At 36.8% G+C, this 22,556-nt stretch overlaps 1 protein-coding gene across 2 annotated transcripts; it reads left to right on the forward strand.

Moving 5' to 3' along the window:
- Positions 1 to 279: 279 nt before the first annotated feature.
- On the forward strand, positions 280 to 20,564 carry rad51 (RAD51 recombinase). Of its 2 annotated transcripts, none has more exons than XM_088648457.1 (10): positions 280 to 423; positions 1,720 to 1,815; positions 2,588 to 2,725; positions 3,165 to 3,282; positions 7,800 to 7,891; positions 8,792 to 8,886; positions 14,383 to 14,496; positions 16,079 to 16,208; positions 19,297 to 19,418; positions 19,913 to 20,564. In XM_088648457.1, exons 2-10 carry the CDS (start codon positions 1,738 to 1,740, stop codon positions 20,034 to 20,036), a joined length of 1,011 nt encoding a protein of 336 aa, XP_088504583.1. In that variant the 5' UTR covers positions 280 to 423; positions 1,720 to 1,737; the 3' UTR covers positions 20,037 to 20,564. The 2 variants fall into 2 exon arrangements, with proteins under 2 accessions (XP_088504583.1, XP_088504584.1); XM_088648458.1 differs by lacking the exon at positions 280 to 423 and adding an exon at positions 434 to 581.
- The last annotated feature ends 1,992 nt before the right edge of the window (positions 20,565 to 22,556 follow it).

Consider the following 22,556-nt stretch of genomic DNA (forward strand, 5'->3'; position numbering starts at 1 on the left):
AAAAACTTAAAACTGTTTGGTTTCGGGCAAAATCTATACTGGGATGAAGCAGATAGTGGTTGTATTCAGACCCATTTAGGTAATAAAATAAAAAGCATGCTGAAGGCTTGAACCTACTGTACAGCAATTTATGACACAAAAACAGTTAAAGAAATAGATTCATCGTTATACCGCATCTGGAATACTGCACACCTGGTGTCGCCATCATTTTTGGAAGGCAGAATAAAATATCCACTCATAGTTTTCAATTACACGAACCAATATGGAACGCTTCAAAACAATATTAGTAAACTTCAAATTGAAATTACGGAGCATTCATATTTGGGGACCTGCTCCTTTAAGAAAGGCGAAAACGTCATCACGCACGGACGCTTGGTGGTGCGCGGGAGTTTCTGAATTCCACGAACAGGAAGAAAGCGGGAGGTGAGTTTGTCAATAACATTGCAGATCAGAGAAACAAAAAAAAGTTTCTGTTTAATGATTTCAAAGTGACATTCAAGTCACGGTATTATTCCCGAGGAATTACATTAGAAGCGCGTTGAAGATTTAACATTCTTTTCAGTTGTCTAAAGGAGACAAAGGTACTGTACTATTCCTCAACACATGTCCAGGTTACATAACATTGTGTTGTTCCTTAATGTTCTTTTCAGAAGATTTACTGCAAACAGAGGGCTTGGAAGCTAAACTGGACCGTTATTAGTAATTTTCTTACCTGTTAGCATATAGGCCACTTTGGTTAGATTGACCATATTTAGATAGTGTAAGCGAACATTTGAAATTCTAGTTTCAATCTATGGCTTCATAATATGCAATAAGTGTATATATCGGCTTACGTGACTTTAGTTTTTTTGTGATACGCCTTATAGTATTCCCTTCAGAACAGGGCCTCTGACCTGTGATCTAATCCTACAAAGCCGAGGTCTGTACTGAAATGCTAAGTGCCACCGCTCACTCTACACTGCAGACTCGATAGTGTGAACTCCTTCAGCTTCTGCATTTCTTCAGTGTTTGGCAAAAAGACAACTGTCACGAGTTATGAATTAAGCGCATTTAAGCAACCTTGTGCATGTTTTATGCAGTTTGTTGGAACAGAAATTGTACGCCTGTTTATACGTGTACCACATTTGACCACATTGATCAAAATATACCTTATTTTATATTAGCAGCCTTATATTTTAGCGGTAATTTTACTTGGCAATATGTACAGAATATCCTTATTTTGTGAGGTTTGATTGGAAGTCTAATAGTAGAATTATGCATGGATGGTGATTTTACAAACGCTTTGTTTTGTTTTTTAACTTAGGCCTACTATAAAATGATCACAAGTTAGCTTCTGCTAAGGGAAATTTGCCTTTAACATCAAACCCTCCCTGAATAAAACTAAGTTCATTTTTGAGCCCATTTAATTCAGCCCAGATCTGGGGTGCTATCTGTGTGGAATTTGTATGTTCTTGCTGTGTTTGTGTGAGTTTCCTCTGGGTGCTCTGGCTTCTAGGAAAGTCGGTCCTTGGTGTGGATGTGTGCGTGTCTGTGTCCGCCTGGCGATGGACGGGCGTCCTGTCCAAGGTGTACCCTGCTTATTGCCTGCTGCTTTCAGGGATAAGCTCCGGCTCTCCCTTGACCCTGCATTGGAAGAAATGGTAAAAAAATGGATGGGTAATTGCTGCCCTCCTAGTCTTGAATGCTTACATTTAGTCTGTTTTGACATACTGTATACAGACGCAAAGGTTTTCCAGAATGGCCATGAGATGTGACACCAGAGAGGAGGTTGAAGTGGAGGAGAACTTTGGGCCTCAACCACTGAGCAGACTGGAGGTATGGTTTTAGACAGAGAGGTCACTGCTGTGTGATGTGTATCTTGTAGCACTTGTGTGTCTATAGTAGTGATGATAAATGGAACATAACATCAGATACAGACCCTGTGGAATTTTCTGGTTTGTAAGTTGCTTATTTTCTCTTACCACAGGAAAAAAATATGTTTTGTTGTCACCAGTCTTTTTACAAATATCTTGTTCTCATTCATCATTGCAAAGGTTTGTAACACTTAAAGTGTTTAGCAGATATGTTTACATATAGTGAACGTATATATTTGTTACAAGTTCAAGTAAGTAGCTGCATCAGAAGGCTCCACATTTGAAACATTCTCTTTTTCTTTCAGCATGAAATAAACCTTTACCTGTTCCATTTAGATATTTATACCAATATCTATATAATATATTAGCCATCAACTATAAATTGAAGTTATATAGAATGATAATAAAGCATCTATAGATAGGTTAGGGCTAATATGCATATTACTCACTCATACACTAATCCTCATCCTAATCTCAAGATCATAGTTACTGGAAATGAGTACTCTATTAGCATTCTGCACTACCTCAATTTATAGTGAAACTCTACAATTAACAGAATATCTCTTACACCTTCTATACAACTCAGTGTGTCCCAAAGTTCTTTGGAATTTTAGTTTTTCCTAAATGAATTGCAAAGGGGTGTCCTCTATCTAGAGATCTGCGGTAGTGTGTGCAGTGCATTATCTTGCCCTTCGCTTTGTCGGCAGTCATTATTTTATATTGTCTTTCCACAGCAATGTGGGATCAGTGCAAGTGACATCAAGAAGCTGGAGGAGGCTGGCTTCCACACGGTAGAGGCAGTGGCTTATGCACCGAAGAAGGAACTGCTGAACATCAAAGGAATCAGTGAAGCTAAAGCTGAGAAACTTCTGGTAGGCCATGTTTATATACTCTTCCTCCTGATCTCATTTTGTCTAGTCTTATGTTATGTGCTTTGGTTGACCTGTGGCTTTTACTGCTATAGAAGTCCTGAATTTATTAACCAAAATCATCATAGTCCCTTCTTGAGATTGAAGATAAAGACTATAATTCTCTGCCAAGAATTGTAGCTTTTGAAGGAAGTTTTGATTTCCTTCATAAATGGGACCCATACTAAAGGGAACTGAAGAGAAGAAGCTCCTTTGAACTGCTTCAGATAAAACATCCAAAAATGTAGTAAGTTCTTTTGTAAAAGTAAATTACATCAGTGAGATCTAAGCAAAGGGTACAACTTGTTTTTCAGTTGAAATTCATCTTTGACCTGTGGTGTTTGCATGGCAAGAATTTTGTGATCTTTTCAAATGGTCTATTACCACAATTTGTTTACTACAGGCCGAGGCTGCAAAACAGGTACCAATGGGGTTTACTACAGCCACAGAATTCCATCAGCGTAGAGCTGAGATCATCCAGATCACCACAGGATCCAAAGAGCTTGACAAGCTGCTACAAGGTGAGAGCTTATGCCATTCAAATATTTTTGTGAATATCCACTCCTAAATTATGTCCTCTATTATGGACCTCAAAGGGTCTTTGTTTCTTAAAATCAGTGATTATAACCCCCTGATCCTATGGTACATACTGTACCACTTGCACTTCAAGGAAACCACTTCATTTTTATACAAATGGCATTTTTGTGAAGTAATCACTCTGTAAGGGCAACCAATTTTAAACAGTAAAGGCACTACTAACCTCCAAACCAGCCTTCACACTGTGCTTTGTAATTGACATAGCTGGTAAGGATCAGCTGCAGGTGAAGTCTAGAAGACATGAAATTTACATTGATGATGAGCTGAAGAAGGGAGACCTGAAATTAAACACCTGAATTATATGCTTGATACCTTTTGCCTAAATGCTGTTTCATTGTAATCTTGTGTCATGGAATTATACTTTATTTTCAAGCATGGTGACAGTTATAGTTTTATATTGCATCAGTAATGCAGAAAAGGCAGCTGCAAGACTTTAAATTTGGATGGACCTCCAAACTTTACTTTTACTCCAAGCTCAGCTGCACACTTGATATAGAGGTGATCCAGGAGAAGGAGTGAATTAAAGATGATGACACCACTTGCAGCGCATCCTCTTTAAAACTGCCAGAACCATATAATAAGCAGGATTACAGGATGGTGGTGCTCTGTATGATTTTGGAGATTGTTCCCTTTCTTGGGGTCTTTCTTTCTTTGCACAGTGGCACTTAAAAAAGATTTCTTTGTTCTTTAATTGTCTTTGTGGGTAGTTGTGCTGCCCCTCCTCTGACAGTGGACCATTTTCCACTGCATCTGTTGCATCTTGTTTTTCCTTAAAAACTACAGTATCCGCTCTTTCTGATGTGGTGGGCTGAGGGGGGGGGAGTTTGTCATAATGTCCTGACTTCTTCAGAAGACTGTAACAGGGGTTCTACCAATTAGGGGTAGCTCATAGAGTGTTTTTTTTTTTTGTGGGGATTGTAAGTTCTTAACAGCATTTGCAGTCATTGTGGTGAGGTTTTTAGACTTTCTAGGTTTAAATTTGGGATTTGAGGCCTAGGCTAAAGAATGTGGTCTTACATTTGGTCGGAAACTGTTTACTTGTAAAATTGATGTTTCAAATTGGAGGGAGTTGAAGCAAAGGAATGTAAAAAAAAAAGGAGACCAGTGTCTTTTTGGTCCTCTTGTCTCCCAAAACTTTTAGCTTAGTTGCTGTGTTTATCCTGTCAAGTTACACGTGAGAAACACCTTTCAGCCGTCTTTTGGTATAGGCTGGGCTAGTCTGCTTCTACACTTTTAGATGAATTATAAATACACAGTACCGTTTTGTCTATTGGGAGACCAAAAGGGAATGGGTGAGATGAGAAGATCTAGGCTAGAAATTGCTGATCGAGACTAGAAGGTCGGGCAGCAAGGTTGTGCAGTGGTTAGCATTGCTGCCTCACAGTGCTGGAGCCCTGGGTTCAATTCCTGAGGTGCTATCTGTGTGGATATATATTTGTATATGTATGTGATATACATTATATTGAAATATATTTGTAAATTCTCCCCCTGTTGGTGTGGGTTTCCTCATGGTGTGCTGGTTTCCTCCCAAGGTCCAAAGATGTACTGGTGGATCAATTTGCTTCTGGGAGAATTGGCTGTGCGTGTGCGCGTGTGTGCGTGCATCCTGCGATGGACTGGCATCTTGTCCATGGTGTATCCCACTTTGCACCTTTTGCTTGTTGTGATAGGCTGTAACTCCTCTATTTTAAAATAGATAGAAAGATGGACTAAGAGGTCTTTCTCTTATTATTTTCAGCCTAAAACTCCTATCTAAAAATATTTTACCATTAGTTAGGCCCGCTTACAATTCAGACAAGCACTTTAGGTGCATTCATATGACTATGAATCCGAACAATATTATAGCCTACTGTTTCCTTAAAAGCTGCTGCACACATTATGCTACATATTAGTCATGGTGGGTTCAAATTGAGAAGCTCATTTTCCACAACAAACATCTCAGATAGCCAGACATTTTGTCTGAAATAAAACAATCTGTGCCCATTTAAGAAATAATAACCTTTGAACCTTTGCCAAAAATAGCATTTTGTATAAGTAATATTACCCTACCCTCCTTAACATTATAAAATGATTATCAGAGTGTTCATTTACTGTTGAGTCTATGTCCTAGACATTCTAGAAGTCGACAGGCAACATTTAGTTAACGGTTTTCCAGCATGATTTTACAGTTAGTGGAAGTGCCAACAGTTTGTGTTGGACCTGCAAATTCTTTTGGCACAGAGGTGAAAAACATTTCTCTGCCTCATTTTTAACTTTTTATAAGCTGCCTGCTGTAAGTGGCTAAAAAAGTCTAAATGAAGTTCATGGTACTTACTTTGATTAGTTAACACCAGTTTAAAGAAAACATTTGAGTAGATTAAAATAAAAAGAATGTAAATACAATATGGATTATTTTTATTGGTCCGTCGAGATGATTGTACTGTATAGCTGTTAAACTTCATTTATTCTATTTATTTTACTTGTAATTTATTGTAATTACTATACCTCAAGGTAGTACAGAATGGTAATTAATATGCATCAAGTGATAAACAATGAGTCCAGGTTAAAGTTAGTATTAATGCTACTGCATGTATATACAGTATGTGTTCTATTACAATTTTACAGTTCCTGGAGCTTATAGTTGAATGAGTTTATAGTACAGTTCCATTCATATGTATTAAATATTCATGAAACATAAACAACTTTGTTTATATGAATAGGCTGCATCAATATATAATTTCCTAGATCCACATTCACTTGGCATATAATTTTAATTTGCTATATATACTGACAATGCCATTGATTTTTTTGATTGGTCATTTTAGGAGTGTAATCAGGTACAGGAAGCCCTTGATTGATAAAGTTACAATAATTTTCTTTTTTTTAAATGAGAAATCATTGACTAATTTTAAACAAGTCACATTTTCAAGGCAGGCGGTATGAGTTTGAGTTATTTTTACTAGCACATGATTAAACCACAGCAAAGCATGGCTCTCTTTGTATATTGGCACCAGTATAACTTTCATAAAAAGGTGGCTGTGTTTAATAATGTGGTTTTATTGTGAGATTGCAGATCCTTTGCAGATATTTACACTTGCAAAAAACTTTACAGTTCACATAGTATTTCATATCGGTGAGGACAATACATTGTTATAATAATAATAATTGCTTAAATTTATATAGCGCTTTTCTGGACACTCCATTCAAAGCGCTTTACAGGTAATGGGGTCTCCCCTTCACCTCCACCACCAATGTGCAGCATCTACCTGGATGATGCGACGGCAGCCATAGTGCGCCAGAACACTCACCAAACATCAGCTGTTAGTGGGGAGGAGAGCAGAGTAATGAAGCCAATTCATAGATGGGGATTATTAGGAGGCCATGATTGGTAAGGGCCAATGGGAAATCTGGCCAGGACGCCGGGGTTACACCCCTACTCTTTTCGAGAAACACCCTGGGATTTTTAATGACCACAGAGAGTCAGGACCTCGGTTTTACGTCTCATCCGAAGGACGGAGGTAGGACAGTTATGCTGTCTGGATCCTACCTTGCGTGTTCACAGGCTTGTAAAGATCAAGATTTCCCTTCTAAATTCTCAGGAGACTTTGTCAGCAGCTGTCCAAAAAGAAAGAATCCCACACTGATTCTTTAATCTGTGTGCAAAATTATACAATTGGTCTGGAAAATGTAAAAAATGGACAAATTTATAGGTATGCCCTTTTGGCTGCCTACCAATATGTTTTTTTTTTTTTTAAATCGAACAGAATGGTAAGATATACATGAAAGCATATAATTTAAATTTTGGTTATGTTAAAAAAGTGCAATGTCCTAGAAAGACTGTTTAGAATATTGTGTGTAATTTTAGTCTCTTCACTTTCACTTCAGAAAATATATAGCTGCTTTGAACTTAAACCAAACAAAAACAACTGGATACATTCCTGTGCTTTGAAGGAATGTCCTACTTAGACTGAAAATATTGACTCTTTTTAGTCTAACAGAGAAAACTACAAGTGGATCTGATTCTACTATTCAAAATCTCCAAAAGCATAGACAATGGCAGTCCTATCAACTTTGTCAGAATCAAAAGTGAAACACAAACCAGGGGATACAAGGGTAAATAAAGGGGATCAAATTACAAACTTTTTGAGATTAGGAAGCAGTCCTTGTTCCAAAAGGTCACCGGAGTATGAAAGAAAACACCCAGCAGTGTTTTTGAAGTTGATATTTTGGCTTCATAAAAAAAATTAAAAAATCTTTTATTAGATTCTTGGATGAATTAGCTTCTGACGAGCCAAATGAGCTATATATATTCCCAAATTTTTTGAATAAAGTAAATAATCTTATGTATGTTTGGCTTATCTGAAATAATTTGATTTTTTACATTTATTAAGCAGGGAAGTGCTTAGTGACACCTTTTGTGTCGTGGTCATAGTTAATGTATAGTATTTCCATTTTTTTTCAGGTGGGATAGAAACTGGTTCAATTACAGAAATGTTTGGAGAGTTCCGAACAGGAAAGACCCAGCTTTGCCACACTCTAGCAGTGACTTGTCAGGTATTTATTAATATATATAAATGTTTAACATGCTGAAAGAATTTATTAGTCATTTAAACTTTGTGTACAATCTTCTTTTTCAGTTATATCTGTATACTTCAGTTTTTATTGTAGGGTGAAGCTTTGACAGATAATATATGCATGTGAATTTAAGAACTGGCCATCCTGTCTGGAGTCAGTGTTCTGATGTGGTTTGTCATTTGACAAGCCATTTTTGCAGTATTCTCGGATGTAATGCTATTTTTATATTTTTGGTTAGAAATAATCAGCATAGATGGGTGCATTTCAAATCACAGTGAACATAAAATGTACACAGTGACGTGTAAAACCTGATATTTACATTCCAAAATAGACAAAATATCCAGGTATACAAACGTCTAGTGAGGTGAAGCAGCTCTATTACATTGTAAACACGTAGTGTTGCGAATACATCTCTTTTAATCCCAAAATAAATATTTATCTCGGCTTTAAGACAGTTTTGCCAACAAATACAATTTATTTGTTAACTTTGCATGTGGATTCTGTTAGAACATTTCGGTAGTGAACTGTCTGCACAACCTGTATTTAGACGCTCGTACATCACATTACATTAGTCATTCCAGTGATTAGTGAGCAGGAAGGGCCGCTTCACATCGCAGGTCTCGCAAACTCTTGACAACATTATGACTATCCATTACTTTCACAAAGTTCACAATTCTGTGCCTAATTTGGACATTGTAAAAACAATATTTAACCATCGGTCTGAGAAATTAGGACTGCAGTTTCCCTTTAAGAAATCATTTGGATAAGCTGACGGTTGTCCTTCAAGACCTGGACTGAGAATCACTCCTGTAAAAGATATTGTGCATTTCAAATGATAAACCATTAAGTGAAAGGATTGTTGTTGTTCTTGTCTCCTAGTTGCCAATTGACCAAGGTGGTGGAGAGGGAAAAGCCATGTACATTGACACAGAGGGGACCTTCCGACCCGAGAGACTGTTGGCTGTTGCAGACAGGTGTGATTTTTCTAAATGGCCTCCTATATGAATGCTTTACATGGGTTATGTTTCTATGACAACATGCTATTCATGGTTGCCAATTTGTAAAGTACATTTGACTGGGACCTATCTAGACTTCAGCAAATACAAAAAACACATCAGGGAATGAAAGAACTATGACAGTGGAAAGCTGGCCAAATGGTCCTGGAGTTTTATTTTTTTCATCTGATTCTATTCGACCTGTGTTTGGTCTCCACCATTGCTCGAAATAAATAATAAAGGTCTTCTCCTAAATTTTCTGTTTCTTGCAAGTGTCAATATGTTTATATGTATTTTTTGTACATCAAAACAGTAGTATACATGTGTTCCCACTGGAGCAGTTACTTTAAGCACACACTTGTTAAAACATGTGCTTTAGCACTTAATTTGGGACGTGCAATTTTACAAGCACTTTTTGTGTGTGTTCTGCAAGGAATACCATTACAGTATTCTACTAGAAAAAATGCTGTGCATCATGATATATGCCAATTTTAATTTACTGTTTCACAACACCAGAAGCAAAAATATGTAAATGTTTTGGAAGCTCAAGATTGATTAAATAGCTCAAGAATGACTTCAGGTTGTTGGGTCAGAAAGCTACTTCAGAAAACCATTGGGGAGGTAAGTCTTCCTTTTGCTTTAACTTGTTCAAAATATTAACTTTTTTTTTTAAATGCAGTCTTGATGAAAGGTAGAAATGCAACCTTTAAGTCTGGGGGTAGAAAAAGGAAAGATGTTAGTGTTGACTGTTCCCAAACTATTTGGTCCACGGACTATAAAGTGGTTTGTACATTTTCCAAATGTACAAATGAAAGTAATATACCATTGGTGTTCTATTCAGGGTTTTTCCAGGCACTTCATTAATGAAAATGAAACTCTTTCCCTTCACTATTCGTTAAATCGAAGGGAAGTAGCAGTTGAGAGTGTGATATTGAGTATGCCTGAGTAAAGCAGAGCAAGGCCTTTTATCTGAACTGGCATCTGTACATATGCTGTGGGAAGGCTGGGTGGGTTTTCCTTGAGGCCTGTTTGATTCCTGTTGTTCTTGTTGCACGGATTTAAATCCCTTCTAATGTGGGGCTTTGTTAAACGAGCTCGGCCACAGCAATCACTGGAACTCGCTTCCTTACTTCTGAGTCCCTTCTGGAGGTCATATGCATCCAAATAAATTGAACCTCTTTCACTTTTAGACAGTCTATTTGTCTGTAGTGGTTCAGCCAAATTTTCAGTAATTATTTATTGAGTTTTCTTTTTGAAACTCTTTGAAGAATAAGGAAGTAATACCTCAGCACATTTCACATAAACTTTCCAAGATGTTTTTTTTTTCCAATGTTTTGAAACTTAGCCTTCCAAGAAAAAGTTGTGCTACTGACAGCTCTGGTCTTAACATACTTGTGGGATTCTTTTTTTTTTGTTCAGCAAAAAAGTTAAAAAAAAAACAACGGCAAATGTTATCGTTACAAAAATCAAAAACAATGATTTTGGTGTCTTCGGATATTGTAACCCTAAATGTGACATTCATTTCATTCTGGTCAAGATCAATTGTTCCTGGACTATGCTGCTTTATATACAGTAGATTTCAGTCTTAAATTATATACCAAGTGATTTAGGTTCTTACATCTAAAATTGACTGCTTCTATTATCATAAGCAAACCATAAATAATATACCACTTTTAGGATTCTGGCAATGACAGCCTGCCAGATCAACTTAAATATGGAGGTCCTTAGTTGTTAATCATAGGACCTAGAGTTTATTTTACTATACAGTTGAACCATATATTTTTTTAAATTTGATTATTTTTAAGCTTGTAAAGCAGAGTTTCTTGTCTCATGCCATCTGTTGTACTTTTATGTGCGTTCAGAAGTGCTGCATCTACATATTCAAACTAATGTTCATACTCCCAGGCTTTTGTCTTCTGTTTAAGCTTTTGTTCTTGAGCTATAAAATCAGATTGTAACAGCAGTGTATGTTACTAGCATTATACTTCTGGCTTCTTAGGCTGAATGCACTGAATATGTAAATACAAATTAGACTAAATTGTGCACTTTTATTGTTTTATGTGCTGTGGTTTTGACACACAAATGCATGAAGAATCTGGCCATTAGCCTTCAAATCCGGTTCAATAAAATAAAACTCCATTTCCATAAATTCCATTTCTTTTTAAATCAAATACTGATAAAGGAAGGAGGTTTTGGTTTAAAAATACATAACTACTGTGAATTTCTTTTGATAGTAGAGGAAACAAAGTCTTATTTTATGTCAGTTTGTATGATGTCTGTTACAGAGGAGAATATTACTGGTGTAATGAATGATATTTTGTGATTGAGTGTTGATATGAATTGGTTTAATTCTTTCCTAGTTAATAAAATGGTGTGAAACAGTGCTGAAAATATAATGAACAGAAATAACAGTTACATGAAAAGGATCAGAAATACAAGTTCACAATAAGTGCTGAACAAGATAAATAACATTGGTCTCAAGTTAAACATCTAAATGACCAAATTTCAGTATCAGTTCATCTTGTTCTACTCCTTTGTACTTGTTTTAGGCTTTATATACCTTATGTATTGAACAGAATCTGGCCCAACGCATAAAATATTACTGTTAACTTACAAATAAGTTCAGCGCACTGACAAATTTAGTCTTTCATGCTACAAAGAGTTGTGATAAAAAGCTTTATAATAAATAGAGTGGTGTTTTGTCTTGCGGAATATTATATTTGATTTTTTTTTTTACTATTGTCAGAATGATTTATTTGGCAGTAACTTTATGAATTAAGTTGATGTCAATCTGGTGCCTTTGTAGTGTCTAGCACTCGCACTGCCTGCTATAAAACTTCAGCAGAGGTCTGAATATGGGGCATTTCTTGCGTGACTGTAGGACAGATGAACAATAGCCATATGTTTAGTGCTTTAAAATTGAGGCACCTGTGAATGTACTGCTTTATCATATGTCACTTCTACGACCTTTAAATTACACTTATTCAGGCAAATTAAAGGGTATTGTGTTTGTTTTGGGATTTACAAAGGTGCTTAAATGAGTGTGTAAAATAAGTGGTTCATTTAAAGTTACTATAACAATAAACATATTAAGAACCTTGCATTTTTTTTAGTCACGCAGAACTTAAACTTGCAAACCTCAGGGAAGTCCCTAACTAACAATTTGTCTGCTCCATGTATTAAAGGCAGCTGAATTATAAAAGCTGCTTTATTTGCTGCCTCTAAACACTAGGTATTCCAAGTCTGTGCATATTAGTCAACGTTCAGAATAAGTATGTAATTACTGCAGGTAAGAGATTTCTAAGCCTTTTCTTTTAACCATTTGTTACACAGCTTTATTAAGTCTGTTTACACAGATATAAAAGAGGAAAAAATGGTGAAAAGGCCTGCAAAAGAAATCTTTCTGTGACTATTAAATAGGATTTCACGCTTCCTTCTCTGTGTTACAGCACACTCGCCCCTTCTCACGGCATGCCGTTGTGAACTGTATGGGGGATCCCCTGAGCCTCGTAATGAGGTCTCACTCTCTCTCTGTGATCGTGTGGCCTGCTGGCCTCCTGTTCTCCCTTGTAGCCAGCCCCAGGTCACTCAGTCCCTGTCAGACTGTAGCAGCACACCATCCAGCTGCTCATTAAAAGCCTGGCCTTTCTTGCCACTGAGGCCTGGGGGAGAGGGTCAGGGGCACTGCAACTGGAACTTTTAAAGATCTGATTACATTGCACGCAGGAGCTAGCAAAAGCTTGCATGGCTGACCTTCAGTATTACAATCTTTTTTTTTATTCCAACAGTAGGATATTTTTTCATTTTATTTGTTCAATTTTATTTTGGTGTACAATTTGCCTGTGATCTCTGTAATGCCTGCCATTCCATATGTGCAAGGCAAAAATGACAAGATACTCAATACTTTTCAAAAATCATCACTGTCATCCTGAGTGCAATTACACCATCGTATTACTTTTTACACCATGTCTAGACTTTTAACTGTGGAAAATAGGTGGAAGACTTCATGGTACAGAACTTGGATAAGTATTAAAACCTTAATCTCTTTTCTAAGTTATGTAAAAATGCAGCTGAACACCTTAGTAATTATTCAGATTAAAATGTTTGACATGACTGTTTCTTTCATGTTTTTTCAGTTTGATTTGCACAGAGCTGATAACTGCTAGTTAGGGATCGCACTTTACAGTTGATAATCAGTGGTTTAGGAGCTGGGAAGGCCTGGGTTTTCCCAAGCTTTGTCTTGGTGTTCTGCCAAAGATCTCGAACATACCCTTTACATTTTCTACTTGTTTTATTGTCTCCCCCAAGATAGTGCTTTGATACAGTTTGAGAGTTTAGTATTTTTCTTTGGAAATTCATCTTGTTTCAGTTGTCATTTGTATTCTAAAAGTAAAATGCAGTGCAAAATGGATTTCCACTGGAGATGAAATGGTGGGTATTTGTGAAAATGTTGTCGGTATTTAATTAGACACTGATATTTTAGACGCTGATAAATGTCATCAAGATGTTACTGTTACAAACAAGTAAAGGTAACATCTCTAACTTAAATATCTCCAATCTAAATGATTTCATAACTCTGAAATCCATTGTTGAAGATGGTACATTTAAAATCACTGACTTTAAGGTAGAAGAAACAGGACCATTTGACCAGCAGCCATATCACTCTGCAACTCACAACTGGCAACCCACTGAAGCTAAGCTAAGTGTGAGCCTGGTCAGTACTTGGATGGGAGACCTCCTGGGAAAAACTAAGGTTACTGCTGGAAGAGCTGTTAGTGGGGCCAGCAGGGGGCGCTCACCCTGCGGTCCATGTGGGTCCTAATGCCCCAGTATAGTGACAGAGGCTGAGATGTAAAACCGAGGTCCTGACTCTCTGTGGTCATTAAAAATCCCAGGGCGTTTTGGAAAAGAGTAGGGGTGTCCTGGCCAAATTTCCCATTGGCCCTTATAAATCATGGCCTCCTAATAATCCCCATCTATGAATTAGCTTCATTACTCTGCTCTCCTCCCCACTAATAGCTGATGTGTGGTGAGTGTTCTGGCGCACTATAGCTGCCGTCGCATCATCCAGGTGGGGCTGCACATTGGAGGTGGTGGATGGGAGTCCCCATTACCTGTAAAGTGCTTTGAGTGGAGTGTCCAGAAAAGCACTATATAAGTGTAAGCAATTATTATTATTAAATAAAGCAGTTTAGATTTTTCGCTGATGCACACCACACATAACAAAAAGCCTAACAAAATGTAATTGAGACATATTTAATTAATTTCTTTCTCTTCCAAATGACCATGAGCTGAGATCACAACTTAAAAAAGTGTACCTAACAGCAGATGTCTTTGTAAGATGTTTGATATCATTAAGATATCAAATGTTCCTTTGATAAATAACTAATATGATTTTTTTTTACTTTGGTGTAATGTACAATTCATTTGTGTCTCTCTCTAAAAACATTTTAATGTGTTTTTTTTTCTCACTAGGTATGGATTGGTTGGCAGTGATGTTCTTGATAACGTAGCCTACGCCAGAGCATTTAACACAGACCACCAAACCCAGCTGTTGTACCAAGCCTCAGCAATGATGTCAGAATCTAGGTAATATTTCTTTTGTATGTAAATTAAAATCAAGAAATATCGGCAATCTGTGGTATATGAATAGAGGGGCATTTCTCAAAAAATAGTTTTCTTCCAAGATCATTGGTAGCTTTTGTCCTATTTAAACAAATGCAAATAAACTGAATGAGGATGCAAAATCTACAGTTTTTCAGCTTGTTTATGCTTACCATTGACACTGATGCTTAGCAACAAATAGCCATTGTTTTTGAAGTATATTAGTCTTAAATTTTATGAACGGGGTGGATTGTTACTTTTTATAAATATTTATGGTTAATTTTTTGGTAAATGTGAAATGACTTAGTGTGTTACGTTGCTTTACCTCTCCTATTGAGTTCTTGGTTTCCTATGCTAGCACAAATACCGCATTTCTAACTACTTTGCTGTGCACTGCCACATGGTGAAAACTGGCTTGTCAAGGTATTGTTTGTGATGTCGTACTTGGAGTGTCCGGAAGCACTCTACCTGTTCAACAGCTGTCTCTTGCATTTACAACAATAACGTATGCAAGGGAAGCGAGAACTGAAACCAAGAAAATAACATGCATTCTTTGTGATTGAGAGAACAGTGATGCCTGATTTATGGATGGAGTGTGCCACGTGGAGCTGTCACAAGGAGCCTTTCGGCTCATGAATGAACTTGAGCAAATTTAGCAAATTCCACATCACGGCCTATAAAAAAGAAATATGTGAATACAACTGTTTGCCACAGTTGAACATGTTTAATTTGGTTTGTCCTCTAAATTTAACTTGGTTTGTCCTCGGGAGAAACCTCTTTTGTCACTCACAATGGTAATGCAGAAGGAATAAGCTTCATGCTGTTATTTCCATGTTGTTAGTATTCCTGTTCAGCGAGAAAAACTATTGTTTAAGCAGTCCAAAGTGCTTTAAATTGTTAAAGCACTTTTTTGCACTGAGCAAAAACAGGCTGTCACTACAAAGTTCCAAAGTCCTCACTTTGGGGGTTCTGCCAAATTACCATTAATTAAGATTCTTCAAGACTATCAGTTTCTGTTAAAAAGCCTTAAATGTTCAAATTAATTAGGAGATTCTGGCGTTGAAGACTTAAACTCCGTCTCGTGCAACTTTCACAGAGATGTACAGTATCTAAACAAGGAATTCAAGTCCTTAGAGGATAAACTGTTCATTGCTTCTATGTAATGAGCATGAGGGTTTGTCACATTTCATTAGATTAAACGGAGAGCTAGACTGCATTGTCAGCAATACACATAATGAAAACAGTTTGGCCATAAGGGAATGAGACATATACTGATTGCAAGTAAAAGTTGCAATCAGCTGTTTCTGCCATAATGGGATTTGTAATGTAAAACAGAATTGTCCAGCGCTTACTGTGGCCTTAAAATTGGTACATTTGTTCTTCTCTGCAGTTCTAGTGAACATCACTGCTTCTCCTATCGAAACTGGCTTTCTGTTTGACCCCGTTAAGGAATATGGTCTTAAAATGCCATTTAACCCGTGAATTCTAGAAATGGGAAATAGGTCTCAGTTAGAAGTCATGTCTAATTGGTGTGAATTTACCTTTGTCTAACTTTTTTTTTTTCCAGGTATGCTTTGCTTATAGTGGACAGTGCTACAGCCCTCTACAGAACAGATTATTCAGGGAGAGGAGAGCTTTCTGCACGACAGTGTCACCTGGGCAGGTTTCTGCGTATGCTGCTGAGGCTTGCAGATGAGGTAGAGTACCTTTTTGCTGCTCAGAGATAGTAACACGTGTTTTTAGAGCACAGCTATGTAAAGATGCACTTGTCTGCTTGTACACAAAACCTATTAGGATCTTTTAATTGAGTCTTTTGGTGCTTGTAATTTGGCCAGAACCAAATCAGAATTTCAATCTACCATCTAGTTAAAAATACAAACCATGCAGATGAAAGAAATAGGCTTTTTGTAATCATCCATCATCAAGTGCTTGTTTTAAAATTTGAGTTTAGTGGTGCCCAAGTTTTGATTTGATCTGGGCCTCAGACATAAGGGGCACCTACCATCCCCAGCAAGTCACTAAAGTTTAACAAATTTCTTATTACATTATACCTGTTTGAAAATGGTATGTCTACTGAATGTATCAAGTACCCCATTTTCACAATCATAGAGTTTAGTGAAATGATTTAACTGCAAGGGGTAATATTTTTTGCAATTGTATAGAACTCTAAAGAGTGAACCTTTGAATACAAAATGAAGAATTAGTGTAACTGTCAGATTTTAATTGGTTTGCAATCCATCTGTGGCAGGGAAAGTAGTTCCGAAGACAAGCAGTAAGTTGCTTCAAGCATAGGATGTGGTGTAAGTAGATGATAGTTTACCAAAATCTGTTTTCAGTTTAGCAGAACTTGTTCAAGTGTGGCAGTTTTTTGACCACACAAAAGATCTTTTCATATGAACATCAAGTGGCCTTGCTGTCCCTTTAGGGGCACTCAGACACAATGAGTCTGAAGCGTGAGGTAGATTTTTTGATCTTCAAATAAGCAAAACTACTCTTTTGGTTTTATTCCACCAAAGAAGGCCTTCTGCCAATCTTTACCAAAGGGATTGCATCATGAGGTTTGAATTTTAATTAAAACAGACCACCAGAAAAGTTTATATTTCGGCACAGATTTGTGTGGTTTTGAAAAAGTATTTTGCCTTTCCCATTTTGTAATTTATGGGAAGTTGGTGTCTGATGGTGTACCGTAATGCCCAGTGTTCCTTATTGGCACATTTCAAGTATATTCTAAAGAGAAATTGCACAACCACACACTTAAAAAATGTCCTTAAATTTTGACAAAATGCAGCTTTCTTTTATGTAGCAATTTGTTATATACAGCTAAGGATCACAAAACACATTATAAATACCCAGGATGTAACATGGTAGTTATTCTTCTGTATCAAACCAAACAGCTAGTCACCAAAGGCAGTATGAAACATGAATTGGTAAGGGGAAAACTGTACATCCATTACAGGAACATGACATTCATGCCAGAACAGTATGTAGTCAGGACACCAAGGTCAGAGCTGTTGCTCTTAAAAGATGGTATTTAATGTCTACAATGTAGACCGAATGGACTGCTTTTAACCCCTCATTTAAGACACTAGACAGGCATATGTCAGTTATGTTAGCAAATTAAATGTAATAAGAAGAAAGGCAAGAATACTTTTTTTTCTGTTTTAATCCATTGCAGCATCTTGGATATCTTGTAACAATTTTAAAATAAAATATTTGGTGTGTCTTTCTATACTATCTATAGGAGTTCTATGCACAGTTTTCAAATTTCAGATGTGCTTCCTGAATCTTGATTAGGCAGACAGGCATCAAATTACAGAACCTTTGCATGACTCATTCACTCTTATATGAGCAAGTAATGGGCATTCTTTGTACAGTGTGAACACTGTTTGGGAGGAAATGTTTTCTGTGGTGTGATGCATGCAAACATTTCACTTTGACACCTCCAGGTAGTGGACAAAAAACAGAAACATCTGGGTACACGAGGGACACCAAGTACTGTATATTGAGAGCAAGAGCTTCCATACAGGTGTGTCTCGTGCTTCTAAGTAAATAACACCTTAGCATGCTTGGGGAGAAGTACAAGAATGTTGAAACAAGCATAAATGCTTGTAATTATGGTTAGCATGGGCATATGGTATTCGAGCATGATACTACAGTTGGGTTGCAGTCCACAAACTGCTTATCACACCTGGCACTGCATGTTTACGAGATTACTGTTACAAAGAGCACCAGCAATAGACTGCTAAGTATTAGAGAAATGGGATATTGGCAGATGAATCATCCTTCAGCATATTTTTAACATACAGAGAAGTGCACATGTGGCTCCAACCTAAAGACTCCTAAAGCCTTGAGTTCTTTGGTCCAACAGTGAGGGGCTGTGGTGGTTCTGCAACTTTCCATTCCGCCGAATTCCGGTCACTTGCAGACTCTTACCCTGCTTCACATGGTGACCTTGTGAATTTACCGTGGTATTTCTTTTTGTCCACTGCCTGTAGATTTCTTGTTTTTACTAATATGGTCTTTGACTGTACACAAGTGCAAGGTTAATGTACAAAGTGTTTGCTTGTATGTCAGTCAGGAGTCTCTTTATAGTTTGACATCTTTTATTGCAACTAGCATCTTGGTGTGCACTTAGTCTCCTTCTGTGCTTAAAGGAGTAGTCTAAATTATCTGTCTCATTACTGTCTAAATCATCATTAGTGCTGTTGCTTACTTGTGTGTTGTGTTTAGTTATCAGTCATTTTCATGTTTTGTGAATGCTCATGATAAATTGTATAATGAAACTTGTAAAAAAATATAAAAAGGCCCTTCAGCCAACAAAATCTATCATGAAATGTGGTGGGGGCACAGATTAGTACAGATTGCACACTATTCAGAAGACTGTTGGTAGACCATTGCCCATAGAAGGCTGTGTAACAAAATTATTTCCACACAGCAAAAAAGAATCTTTTGAAAACTGAAGGCTGGTGAAGCCTGACTATAATAAAATATACAAATCCTCAAATCAAGCATTAAAAATGTACATCTGTCACCAATCAAATCAAGTTTGAGCATGTGAAATCACTGTTGATCCACATGTGCTCATTAATTTTCCAAACAATCTGACTTACGTGCAATAACAATTATGAATGCTGTTCCATTAGGGCATTACATGTTTTAGTTATTAACCTACAATAATTTTTTGTTTGTATTTTTCTCTTTCACGGAGGGCAATAGCAAATGGCAACGAATGACGAAGAAGGGACACCCAGTGCGTCTTTCTGATACTGTGATTTTTCCCTGTAGTTCGGCGTAGCGGTGGTGATCTCTAACCAGGTGGTGGCTCAGGTGGATGGTGCTGCTATGTTTTCTGCAGATCCAAAAAAGCCTATTGGAGGCAACATCCTCGCCCATGCATCAACTACTAGGTGTGTTCTGTCGCCTGAACTACATTATCATTGGTTATTACTTATTGTTATTGGTTATTATAAAACTCTTTAATATCATTACGTTGTTGTTGAAAGTTTGAATGTGTCGCTTATTTCCTTCCGTTTTTCCAACCTTTATTAAAATTAGGGATGAAATGAAATCGGTGGATCTTGCATTACAGAGGTTTTCTGCAGTTGTAAGAATGAATGCCCTTTATTATATTTAAATTATTCATTTGTGCTTTAATGTTTAATATTCATGGTAATTATGAAGTCCAGTTTAATTCTACTGAAACAGATGCCTGAAGCATGTTCAGTGACAAGATAGCAGTTTCACAACAAACTGGATCCTTTAACCTTGCCAGTATCGGGGGTTAGCAATGTTTGCGAAAACGTTAAGGACCTTCTTTTATATGTGCTTAGCAAGGAGTTGTCATGAAATATTTTGCACTTGCGAGGTTCATGTATTGGTGTTGTTTATGTCTCTTACACAGACTGTACTTAAGAAAAGGCCGTGGTGAGACCCGGATATGCAAGATTTATGATTCTCCTTGTCTCCCAGAGGCTGAGGCCATGTTTGCTATTAATCCAGATGGAGTGGGTGATGCAAAAGACTGAGCTGCTTGCAACTGTAGAACTTAGAAGCAGTTGTCAGAAATTAACATTGGTCTTTTTTTTTGCATTAAGGACGCTATTTAACAGTTTGCATTGCTTGTCCAACATGATCTGTCGAAGATGATTTTTTACCCTTGTCAATTTTACTCTTTGTAGAACACATGAGTGAACACATAGATGTGTGAAAGCCCTTTTATTGAAGAAATGGTAGTTCATGCCTGTTTTGCTAAAGAAGTTGAATATTGAGATGTTCGGGCTAAGACAACAAAGGTGTATAATAGACTTTGCTGAAGAATTCATGTTGAATATTGTGCTCTGAAAAGGTAATGAATTACTATGTAGTTACTGTTTTGGACTTGAGAGAAAAGCAATGATAACTGAAAAATCTCGAAGACCTTGAGGTTTTCTTTATTTTTCCTCTGTAGGTATGGAAGGAAATTCTTTTTTTTGTTTCCCTTTTATGTTTTTGTTATATCACCTTCCTTTGTATATATATGATATACCCTATTAAATTTATTTTTAAACCACTAATTTCAGGTTTGTTGTTTTCATTATTTTTAAGCGATTGTAAAGATAGTTTCTGATTTTACAGTTTTGTCTTGAAAGAACATTGTGTTCTTAAGATGTATGTTGGCCGATTGTCAAGTGTCTAGCATGCAACATACAATATTTTAAATTTCTCCTCAGACAAACTGCAGGGTCATTTTGTTATGGAGTATGTTTTTAAAAGTTACAACAACTCTAAAATTCTGTGCTTTGTCTGTTTGGATATAACTTTTCAATGAATGACAATGAAATTCAACTGTATAATTTTCAATTTCATGCTGTTGGAGAGGCTTAGGGAATGTAAACTTCAAACGGTTTATACAAAAAGTCCTGTATTTGTTTTCTCGCAATGTATGAATTAAGTGAAATCCAACAGAACTTTCTAACGATTTTGTTGTAGGGGTTTTATGTGGGATGTTGTTCTTTTAAAGGGTGTGTGCTGGTATTTATGCATGTGGAAGAAAAAAAACCTTTATGTTTATCTGTATTAAGATGATGATCAATAGGCTATAAAAACCATGCAAAGCAGCCTCGCCACATAAACAACTACAGACACATCTCCCCTTGGAGCTCCTTCACTTAGATTTGATTGTTTTGCTGAAATGCTGTCAGCATTCGTAGGGCACTCGGAACAATCTTATTTTACTCTTAATTATTGTACCCCGATTTGCCACCGCACACACAAAACTCTGAGACATCCCTTAGTTGTGGGCTGTAACATCTGTTGTACAGCCTGTAGGAATTAAGTCGCAGTGATACACATTGCTCAGTGCATAACTAACCCAGGAAAGGAGAAAATTACATCAGGTTCTTGTTTATAGCAATATCCTGGTGTTGTCATGTTGTTGAATGAAAAAAAATGCTGTCTTAAATCATTGAATTTAATGTGTTACCAATAATGTGTATCATAAGATGGCTTCATTTTATATTTATAGCAGTGTGTGGTCAGTACCAGAATGCATTTGTGGTTTTTCATAATGACTGGGGCTGCATTTCAACAAAAAGGATTTGTGTTTAGTCCTGCTTTAGGTACAGTGCCTAAGCTGAAATACTGTGCTTGATGTAGTACTGATCCATGTTTGCCTATCATTACAGCAAATCACTGCTCTTGCTTTAGAGTTATTTCACCATCTACAGTATATGCATTACCTTTTTGTCAGCATTAACTGAGGTCCAGGCAATAGTGTTAAAGGTATTGTAATTTGTTTTTGTTCAAAATACTTAAATATGATAGATTAACACTCACACTTTTTTGGCATTAATTAAACAGTGAATATCCGAAAATTTATGAAAGGATTTACACAGTAGTCAGGGCCTCTTTTTACTGTTTTAAATCCCCTGCCGATTTACACCTCTAATAGTCGCTTTAACCTGCCAGGAATTGATGACATTGAAACATAGAGCTTTTTTTTAGCTGACCTCTGACATTCCCTTTGTTTTTTTTAATATGTCAAATTTAGGCACTCTGCCATGATGCGGCACATTGTTTAGAAAATGCCTTAGGGGTCTTCCAGTAAGAAAAAAACATTAAGAAAAGCTCTACACAAATTGTATCACAATATTCATATCACAATATTAAAACATGAGAGTCCAACTAAAACGTTTTGGCAAGATTTCAACCTCTATTCTTTTCCATTAATCCCATCTTTAATTCTTAAAAATATTTTACAAGTACTAGAGATACATTATCACTGATAAGTAGGTTACAGAGCAGACTATTTATGAGCAGATGTAGGCACGGACTTAATCTTTCAATTTGCCTTGTTCTGCTGTTTTTGTTGGTTTTACTAATTAGTAGTTTTCAGGTAAATCAGCTTATTCATTTTTCTAATTGTTACATGATAACACATTAAAGGTTTGGAAAATGTTCAGATGTTATTAATTGAGGCTTTGTGGTGAAAAATGCATGGTTAATCTGCCTCACGTATGCTAATTGTGTACTGTATGGTGAATCACTGACATCAAGCATTCTCTTCA

The sequence above is a fragment of the Lepisosteus platostomus genome, chromosome 10 (genome assembly GCF_059453375.1).
Source record: "Lepisosteus platostomus isolate fLepPlt1 chromosome 10, fLepPlt1.hap1, whole genome shotgun sequence".
Lineage (NCBI taxonomy): Eukaryota > Metazoa > Chordata > Actinopteri > Semionotiformes > Lepisosteidae > Lepisosteus > Lepisosteus platostomus.